The sequence below is a fragment of the Syngnathus typhle genome, linkage group LG1 (genome assembly GCF_033458585.1).
Source record: "Syngnathus typhle isolate RoL2023-S1 ecotype Sweden linkage group LG1, RoL_Styp_1.0, whole genome shotgun sequence".
Classification (NCBI taxonomy): domain Eukaryota; kingdom Metazoa; phylum Chordata; class Actinopteri; order Syngnathiformes; family Syngnathidae; genus Syngnathus; species Syngnathus typhle.
This window is the reverse complement of record NC_083738.1, coordinates 26,714,160-26,724,260: the sequence shown is the minus strand read 5'-3', so window position 1 is coordinate 26,724,260 and position 10,101 is coordinate 26,714,160. Positions and strand designations below refer to the sequence as shown.

At 42.8% G+C, this 10,101-nt stretch overlaps 3 protein-coding genes across 3 annotated transcripts in view; all 3 read right to left on the bottom strand.

The window, feature by feature from the left end:
- Window positions 1–3,139, bottom strand: part of LOC133152886 (uncharacterized) — a 4,735-nt gene extending 1,596 nt beyond the window's left edge. Inside the window, exon 1 of the mRNA XM_061276842.1 lies at window positions 1–3,139. This exon is cut by the window's left edge and continues 1,396 nt beyond it. Coding sequence (XP_061132826.1) covers window positions 1–2,718 — 2,718 coding nt within the window. The 5' untranslated portion in view covers window positions 2,719–3,139.
- Window positions 3,140–3,335: 196 nt separating this feature from the next.
- fcer1g (Fc epsilon receptor IgFc epsilon receptor Ig) lies at window positions 3,336–6,221 on the bottom strand. The gene is made up of 5 exons (XM_061276972.1): window positions 6,020–6,221; window positions 5,297–5,388; window positions 4,982–5,029; window positions 4,874–4,897; window positions 3,336–4,800 (listed from the first exon to the last, which is right to left on the bottom strand). Exons 1-5 carry the CDS (start codon window positions 6,219–6,221, stop codon window positions 4,747–4,749), a joined length of 420 nt encoding a protein of 139 aa, XP_061132956.1. The 3' UTR covers window positions 3,336–4,746.
- A 94-nt stretch (window positions 6,222–6,315) lies between these two features.
- Window positions 6,316–9,979, bottom strand: ndufs2 (NADH:ubiquinone oxidoreductase core subunit S2). Its single transcript, XM_061276926.1, has 14 exons — window positions 9,820–9,979; window positions 9,417–9,520; window positions 9,152–9,342; window positions 8,957–9,077; window positions 8,773–8,885; window positions 8,630–8,704; window positions 8,482–8,559; window positions 8,322–8,407; window positions 8,053–8,172; window positions 7,855–7,984; window positions 7,694–7,789; window positions 6,757–6,840; window positions 6,510–6,567; window positions 6,316–6,428 (listed from the first exon to the last, which is right to left on the bottom strand). Exons 1-14 carry the CDS (start codon window positions 9,933–9,935, stop codon window positions 6,391–6,393), a joined length of 1,410 nt encoding a protein of 469 aa, XP_061132910.1. The 5' UTR covers window positions 9,936–9,979; the 3' UTR covers window positions 6,316–6,390.
- Between the last annotated feature and the right edge of the window lie 122 nt (window positions 9,980–10,101).

Genomic DNA, 10,101 nt, shown 5'->3' with positions numbered 1-10,101 from the left:
CGACTTGAGCTTTTTTTCCTTGTCCGGATGCCTTTTCTCCATTATGGATAGAAAACGTAGATCTTCCTGTGAGATATGAGCATCTTCGGCTACTCTTTCGTTGAAGTCTGATTCGAGTGCCTTAATGACTTCTGGTGGTGTGATAACTTGTTTCACAACGATCCTGTGGCTGCTTCCAATTGCGTCTCCATAATCGACGCAGGGATCTGCACAGCCAACTATACTCCAGCCCAAGTCTGTTCGTTGAGCGAAAGGCTCATTATCCTTTCCTGACACCACTTCTCTGGGCAACAGGGCCTGAGAACAGTTGTAGCCTATGAGCAGGCCAATCTCACAGTCACATAAAGGAGTGATCTCTCCAGCAAGGTGCTCTAGGTGAGGCCATAATCTTGCTGTCTCAGGTATTGGGACATGACTTAGGTTTGCAGGAATAAACTCTCTCGTGTAGGTTACTGGGAGAGATATTTTCCTTGTCTCATTATAACCTCTGACCTGCAGTCCAGTTAACTTCTGACTTTGGATGATGGTATCTTTGGATGACATCGTGGAGAGCTTTAATTGCACAGGCTGTTTCTTTGTAACTAACACTTCTGCCGTTTCTTGCAGGATAAAGGTGGTGTCGCTTTGGTTGTCCAATAGAGCGTATACGAGCACTTCCTGCTCTGGATTACTTGCTGTGGACAGCCATACAGGAACAACTGTGGAGGAATAGGTGCTCTTCTTGTCTTGCACCACTCTGTTAGCTGTTGCCTCTACTGGTGTCTCTTCTTTCTCTTCAGACTCTGATAAGTCTTCCCTTTTCTTAAAGCGTCTCCCACTCTCCTTTCTTTCGCCATCCTCTTGTTCTTTCCTATCGTCTTCCCTTGGACGATTTTCATGTAGACATGTTGGATGCTTCCTTTTGCATGTCTCACAAATACTTCGCTTCTCACAGTTCTTGGACTGATGTCCTGATTTCAAACATCCAAAGCAGAGCTTGTTTGTTTTCACAAACTTGACTCGTTCTGCAGTTGTCTCTTTCAAGAACCTTCGACATGTCTGTAAGCCATGATTTGACTTCTCACAGAATACACATCCTTTAGCATCTGTTTTCTCTTCAGAGCTACTTGCTAGCACCTTAGCACCAACACTTCGTGTTTTTTGTGGCTTCTCCTTTCCACGATCTCCAGACTTCAGAGCGTGAAGGGAGGTAATCGGATTACAAGCTATATCGGCTTCCTCTGTGACGAATTCCACGAACTGATCGAAGCTGGGGAAAGTCTCATTTTCCTTTTCCATTCTGGTCACCCTTCGGTTCCATCTTGCTGTAAGCCAGTCGGGGAGCTTGGAGAGCATTCGTTGGTTTTCACCACAGTCGTTAAGGACCTCCAGGCTCTTTATTTGCGACATGGCTGCTTGACAGCCTTGAAGGAAGTCTGAGAACTCTCGTAGCTGAATGCTTTCCTTGGGTCCTATGTTTGGCCATGAGACCAGCTTATCTCTGAAAGCCTTAGCAACCATAAAGGAGCTTCCATATCTTTTTTCCAGGACATTGAGCGCTGTCTGATAGGCTGCATCTGTTCCCAGAAGGAAGTATCCCTCAATGGCTTTCCTTGCTGGTCCACCAACATATTTTTGTAGGTAGTAGATTTTTTCGTTCGCTGGTATATTCTTTCTGCCTATCAGCGTTTGAAAGGACATTTCCCAGCCCTTGTACTTTAGTGGATCTCCACTGAAAACAGCAGGCTCTGGTGCTGGGAGACGGCTTACACTGAAGGACTCTGCTAGTACCTTGGCGAAATCAGTTGTGCTATCCTCTTTGGGAGTAGTTATAGAAGATTGCATCCTTGTGATTAATTGTGGCGTGACAGCAGGTTTTGAGTCGAATGTAAGCCTTTCTCGTTTGGGCTTATAATCCTTGAATAGATCCAGCAAGTCTGAGGTTGATCCTTGTTCTTGTTTATACACTTCTAGTTTGGCCTTGGCGGCATTCATCTTTTTTATGGTCTCTAAGCGTTCTATCTTTCTGCGCTTTTCTTCCAAGACCTGTTTATTTGCAGCACATTCTTCTTCTTGTTGTGCAAGCCTTTGTCTGTACTCAGCTTCTAGGTTTCTGAGTTCACGTTCCTCACGCTCCACTTGCTCTTGGACTTCCAAAGTGGCTTCATTTGCGGCTAATTCTGCTGCAGCTTCACTTATTTTTGAAGATTTACATGACGATTTACTTGAGAGTGATGATCTTGAGCTTGCACTGCATGCTTCTGATACTCCTAATGAGAACACAGAGCCAGTCTCAAACCACTCTATTTCTTGCTCGTTATCTTTGTCTTGGAGATGGTTCCAAGCATGCTCTAATATCTGCCTTGAGACAGTGTCGCAGGTGTCTGTTCGACGGCGTGTCTCTTTATCAGGGATTATGCATTTGCGCAGGTCTTCGTACGCCTGCTGTACATCATTTGATGCTTCTTTTATCTTGTTGATGAGAGTTTGTAGGTTCTCTTGAGAAGAGGCTCCCTCTATCTCCTTCCTTGATTTCTTAGCAAGACTCTTCCACTTGTCATAGGTACGTGAGAAACGATGTTGGAGACCTTTGAGTTTAGTCTCTTCGAGTTCTTGTCCCTTCTCAGTGAGCCTTCTCGATCTTTCACTTCTTCTTAGTGCATCTTCTGGGGCAGGTTGTTTGCCTTCACTTATTTCAGTCTCCCTCTTAAGAGTTTTATCTGCTTGCTCACTATCCATTTTTAGGAAGTCTCATGAACTCAGTATTTATCTGATTACTAATGTAATGATGTTATAGTTTTATCACTTGACTACAGTAGGCTATCTTGAATTACTACTGACTCCTGTAATTTACTTTATCAACCAACCTGTCTAATATATTGACTAAATGTACAATAAACTTAATTTTTCATTGCAGTGACTTAATCACTTAAATGTTGTTCTACACCTTTGAATGTTCGCAAATGAACTTGTTTTCAAATGCTATGAATGGTCGTTCACACCTCAATCAGACATTACTAGGTGCAAATAAGCACGCACTTAAACCTTACAACATGCACACATCACCATAACATTGCACAATTTAGCACTTGTAGGTCCCTTTACAGCAATTGAGGCTAGTCCACCTTTAAACATTTAACTTGTTCAAATGTTTTACTTATTGTTGACTGGCACCCAAAGCTCTCTGGACTCAGGTAGCTATTTGTGTAGGCAGGTGAATGTACAGTCTCTTATCTGTCCGATGGAAGAGGTGAGTGAAGTGACTTGCTTGTAGCTCTGCCGAACACCGTCTTGTTCTGGCGCCGGGCTGGCTGAGTTCTCACTGTAGCTCCCTCGTCAATCAGGCGTACAAGCAGTTCTTCAAAACGGGCATTTATTCAACTTCTCCACACACATGCCGTGAGAACTAAAAGACATAAAGACTATTAACATAAAACGTTCTCACAGAGAACAATAAACGTTACACACAAAATAACTTAAATCTGCACATGCACTTAAAACACATTCGTCATGTTCTTGCTAACATAACATAGCATGGCTAACATCTAAGGATTACCTCATTGCCGCATTTGCTCGAGGGAGAAAACGAAGAAAAACGTAAATCGTGACAATACAGGTAGGTCTTCAAACTCCGCTTTCAACAATAAACAAAAATGCTATCAGAAAGGAAACAAAATAAGCATTTCTTGCGTTCTTCACCACTTGCTTGTTCAAACGGAAAAACGTCGCCACCCGGTGGCTCAAAATCAGACACTCTCGCCCTTGTGTAACTCTCAAAAAGGAACCGCTAACACAAAAACTAAAATTGGTTCCCACTTGAAACAGAGCTTAGATCAAAACGTTCAGTGCATTTTCTTATGGCAGCTACAATTATTGAACGCTTGTTTAATATTTTTTTTAGATTAAAAAATTGGATGCATTTCAAAGAATCTGATCAATTGTGAAGGTCATTTAAGATTTTACAAAAACATTTGTCCTAGCACTGACCCTTGTGGGATGCCACACACAATGTACTTCTAGCTTACAAATGCCTTCTCACCAAATTGAAAATGTCAATGTGATATTGATTGTAGTTTTCAGATAATGATTTATATTATTATATCACCATTATCGATTTTGCGTTAGCCATAAATTTGTGGATTTTTGCCAGTTTTAAAGACCTTCACATCTTAATATTTGTCACGGGAAAGATGACACTTATCACTGAGATGATTTTTATACAATTTGTAGATCATGCCAGTCAATACATGTTTGAAAGTTTACTTTCTATTACATAATTTGCACGCCAGTTGCTTATGCTAATAGTTTGCACACCGGGTAGATGCTAATGCTAATCTTTTTCTCTCCATGTGTTTATTTTTGGTTTCATTTTTGTTTTATGCAACAACTATGTTTCAGAACAAACAGGAAGCTCTGTATTCTTTGAGATTATACTCACAATACCCATAGGCATTTATTCTTAATACTGCGTAAAATTTACAGGGCTTAATTGGTAACTCTTTTGTGACGCTAAATATATATTTCTAGCAGGTTATACTACCCCCTAGTGGCCAAAGTGTGTACACAAATTGAAGCAAAAAAAAAAAAAAGTGGCATTGAATGTTTTTTTTTTTTTTTAATAACTGCCCAATATAGTAAATCAAGAACAAATTCTCAAAACGTAAGCGACGCAACATTATTTTTCATTGTCCCCGAATTTGCGTTGCACCTAAAAGCTCGCCAAAATAAGCGTGGGATAAAAACTTGGATTGCGGTCTCCTTTCCTTGTCACTTAACCGTGTCAATTATGGCATATGTGTCCTGGGCATGAGGAGTCAAATCCTGAGAAGACAATGAGCAACAAACAACAAGTCAATATGAGTGTGCCACTTGCTAAAATTGTTAAAAGACTTACAGAGTAGATGCCTTCTTGAGAACTCTATCAAAGATAGAAAGCGAAGGGGGCGAGTTATCAAAAAATAAAAGACACATCAGTTGTACATGTTTGCGGGCAGAATTTTACCTGCTTGACATTCGCATTCCCCTTGGCATGCTTCTTAAGAGTACGGATCTGTAGGTTGAACATTAGGATTTACTCATTACTAGCTTATCATGCGTGTTAGCATTAAACTATATTTTCCACCTTTATTTGTATGCATAAAACTCCCCCCCTCCCCCTTTTAGGTTTCTTTCACAACCACACAGGAAGTGAAGCCACATCCACAGGCACGCTGCATTCAAGTGAGGTATACTTTTATTTATATACCTTATTTGAGTGTGACTTAATTGGGATGAATGTAAAAGGACAAGTGTGGGGGGGTGGGGGGGGGATGCCGACCTTAAGTCTGCAGTAGAGCGCAGTCAGGATGATGCCGTACAAAAACAGAAGACCGTCCAGCACATAACAGAGTTCGGGTTCAGCCAGAGCGGCTACAGGGAGAAGATAGAAATGTTGGAATCATTTTGACACCAGTTTTTAGATGAAATTATGATGCAGGTGTTCCTAATGAAGTGTCCAGTGTGGCTGTAAAATAAGGATTAAAGTAGGATCAATTAAAATATAAATGAATAACGTACGTATAGGAGTGTTAGTTTACGAAACAAAGCAAGTTTTGACTTTTCTAAGCTGAGGACAAAAATTAATTCTGTACATTTTCCTGACAGCAAAACTTAGATATTGTGATTGACGCACTTCAAATTTGATCAAAGTTTTGTCGCCTTGAAATTTTCAGTTCATCCAACTGATTTTGCTTTTTAGGTCTTGTAGCCCAATTGAAAGGAAATTAATCGGTCATCACATGACGGCAGTGACATTTGTCTTGGAAAAAGCTCGACTGCTTTCTACTTTTGAATCGTGGCTGGCTAAAAACAAACGACGTCAGTCAGTCAAGTCTTTTCACTCCTCTACCAACCATAGACAAGCACCAACTTTTTTGTTTTGTCCACAAACGATGCCTAACGGGATCAGCTTCTCTTTTCGCAAGTGAGAAAATAGGACAAAATTAAGTTTAAAGACGCTCGTCGCCATCGGTAACCGAAGCGCACACTCTCCGCAACTCACCAGCTCGCCCGAAACTCATCCACAGGGGAACGGCCGCCAGAACCGGACTCCTGCGCCACGAGGCCATGGTTCTATCCGGTCCAAAACACGAAATGACACGACGAGTTTCCTGCACAAGAATGACAAAGTGCAAAAAAAAAAAAAAAAAGAGACAGCAGAGAGGGGGAAGTTGTGGTCTGAGGGCCAAGTCCGTCTGTCTCATATCTTCTCAGGCCACTCCCTCTTTTGAAGACCAAACCACAGTAAAGTCAAACCTTTTTTTGCTCTTTTTTTCTCACATTAGAAATGAGAGAGTCTTCTTTTTGATTGTGACCATAAACTATTTATTAGGTATTTATACATCACAGAACATCAGGCGAGCGGGTCAGAGCTTAGCGGTCCACCTCCCCAAACACGATGTCCTGCGTACCTGTCGAGGGGGGGAAAGAAAAAAAAAAAAAAAGTTGCGGCGATTGAGTCGGAGGCAGCTCTCGTTGATGACGTCGCTTACCAATAATGGCCACGACGTCTGCTAGCATGTGTCCTTTGGCCATTTTGTCCAGACCGGCCTAGTAGAGTGCAAACAGTGGCAGTTATCGATTTATCAGCAACTTTGTAAATTCAAATTCAAAAGGAAGCAGGAAAGAAGAAGGAAACGTATAAATAAAAACAGCACCGTCAGGACTTGAGGAAGTCAGCGTGGCCTCCAGCAGCAAGTGCCGCTCGATGCGTTTCTAAATATTTCAGCGACGTCTTACCAGATGGGCGAATCCGGGCGCTTTGATCTTGCAGCGGTAGGGTCTGCTGGAACCGTCCGACACCAGGTAAACACCAAACTCCCCCTGGTGAAAAGAAAACACGCAAATAAATGCGAGTAAGCAGGAAACATCACAACTGTATTTCATTTTTTTTTTTTACTGTTTGTTTGCTAGTAAGCAGATGCACAAACAAGGCAACTCCTTTTCATTAAAAGAAACTACACTTGTGTATTCTGCTTGGGACAGTATTTGTTTGCCAAAATTTGGTTCAAAGTAAAGTTATGCTGGTTATCGGAGCATAAATAGGAAGTCCGCTAACCTGTGTTATGGGTTTGGCCATGTGACGGAAGCAATAACGTGTCAAACCACTATAATGTGTCAAACCACTTATTGGTGCTATTGTTTATATATATATATATATATATATATATATATATATATATATATATATATATATATATATATATATATATATATATATATATATATATATATATATATATATATATATATATATATATATATATATATATATATATATATATATATAAACTATATATATATATATAGTAAAAAATATTTGAAAAATCACCAATTACTTTCAATAATCAAATAATTGTGTAGAGCGTTTTTTTTTTTTCAAATCCTCAAAATGTCAGCTTTCCAAGAGTAAAACATTGCACAATTTCTATCGTCCTCCATTTAAGGACAGCTCAGTGGCCTAGCGGTAGAGTGTCCGCCCTGAGAATGAAAGGTCGTGGGTTCAAACCCCGGCCGGGTCATACCAAAGACTATAAAAATGGGACCCATTTGCTCCCTGCTTGGCACTCAGCATTAAGGGTTGGAATTGGGGCGTTAGATCACCAAATGAGTGAAGTTCAAGTCAATCTTTACATTTCACACATAAAAACACACGACGAGGTTGAAGCGTTCTCACCTTGGGGGCTTCCACTGCGGTGTATGTGGCCCCCGGGGGGACCTGGTAGCCCTCCGTGTAGAGCTTAAAGTGGTGGATCAAGGACTCCATGGACATCTGGCAAAAAGCAGCACACATCAGCATCGCCTCCGCCGGCCGTGCTTTGCGCTCGTTGGACTCACCTTCATCTCAGATCTCTTGGGCGGAGCCACCTTGGCATCGTCCACCTTGATCTCGCCTTCCGGCATCTTGTTGAGGGATTGGTGCATGATCCGCAGCGACTGCCTCATCTCCTCCACCCGGCACAGATAGCTGCACGAGACGCGGGTGAGCCGAGGAGTACCGAAATGGAGAAGCGGAGCGCTCTGTCGTTCACGCACCGATCGTAGCAGTCGCCGTTGCTTCCGATCGGGACGTCAAATTCCACCTCGTCGTATTTGTCGTACGGCTGCGACTTACGAAGGTCCCACTTGATGCCAGAACCTCTCAGCATCACACCGCTGACGGAGGAGCAAGAGCGTGAAAATACAGTACGGCCAAAACACAATAAAGATTCATTCGATTTATTGTGCTTGTTGAAAAATACGAGAAAAAAAATAGTAGGTTGCAATATTAACGTAGAAAAAAAAAAAAATGGTTCCGCTCTGACCTGAAGCCATAGTTGAGAGCTTCCTCCGCAGTCACGACGCCGATGTCAACGGTGCGGTTCTTCCAGATGCGGTTATTCGTCAACATCTGCAAAAATAGTCAGCAAGTAATTCAGCGTCGTCGCCGACCTCGCACCGCATCTCCAAGACGTGATAACGCACCTCTTCCACTTCATCGATGCGAATGGAGAAGTTCTTGCACCACTGGTAGATGTCGTCCATTAAGCCCAAAGGAAGATCCTGCGACACGGCGAGAGAGTCCGCCAGTCAGGGCTCAGGCGCCATTTCCACTTTGATTTGCTTTGGTTACCTGATGAACACCGCCAGGGCGGACGTAGGCGGCATGCATTCTGGCTCCGGACACTCGTTCGTAGAACTCAAACATCTGAGAAGAGGGAAGTCGGAATGTCAAGCGTCTCGGAGTCTCCAATGGAGCGTGTTTTCGACCGCCACCTTCTCTCTCTCCTCGAACATCCAGAAGAACGGGGTCATGGCGCCAATGTCGAGTGCGTGAGTGGTGATAGCCATGATGTGGTTGAGGATGCGGGTCATCTCCCCATACAGAACTAACATTTTGCAACAGAGGAGCAGTTGAGTTGGAAATTCCGCAGCCAGGGTCCGTTTTGTTAGACGTTACCTCTGATCCACTCAGCACGAGGTGGCGCCCTGATGTTGAGCAGCCTTTCCACAGCCAACGAGTAGGCCTGCTCGTTGCACATCATGGAAACGTAGTCCAAGCGGTCAAAGTAGGGTAGAGCCTTTGGTACAAGGAGGAAATCAGGTGTTTTGACTCCAAATCCTTTCTTTTTTTTTTACATTCCAAGAGTCGTACCTGCAGGTAAGTCTTGTACTCGATGAGTTTCTCCGTGCCACGGTGAAGCAAGCCAATATGGGGGTCACACTTTTTAACAGACTCGCCGCTGAGCTCCATTACCAGTCGCAGCACTCCGTGAGCGGCCGGATGCTGTGGGCCAAAGTTGATGGTCAGGTTGGACACGTCCTTCTCGGCCGGAGGATCCTTGTCTAGCCAAACAAATGCAACGCTTGAAAAATAATGAAGGGAACATACTTGGCATTTCCGAGAGTGAAAATGTTACCATTCCATGGGGGTGGTTTCCAATTCTTATTAAGAGCAGTGGGGTACATCACCGCGCCGGCATAGTGCTCCGTCCATTCCACATCTGGCTGCCACTGTTTCTCCCTAATAATCAACATAAATGTGTGACTAAGTTGCAGTAAAGCGATTAGCTTCATTGCTAGGTGGCTAACTATGGAACTTCTATTGCAGCTACGCGCGTTCATTCGTACTAAAATTATGCCATAAGGATGGCGATATATATATATATATAAATATATTTGTTTTTACGGTTTACAGGTCAAAATGCTTAATTTCGGCATTCTGCGAACGTTAGCATTTGTGTAAGTCCAGTTTTGCAGCTCAATAACAGGAAATATTGCTCGATGTAACATTCGTGACATTTAGGCTTTGCTCTTACTTACCTGCTTTGAAAGACAGCGCAGCAGGGACTCCCAATACGATTATTTGTTGGATTAAAGATTAATTTTGCTGAAGGACGTCCTAGTTTTGTAAGCGACCTCAACATCGTGGCCGCCATCTTGGCTGTCAAGCCAGTGCTGTTGAGTGACGTCACACAGTCTCTTCTTCGCTGGTCATTAGTGGCGAAATAACGCACGCGACTGCTACCAACTGGTAATGTTTGCAAAATCGACTCAAGTCAAGCAGTATTGTTTGTATTTTTTTTTTAAAGTAACACGTCACCA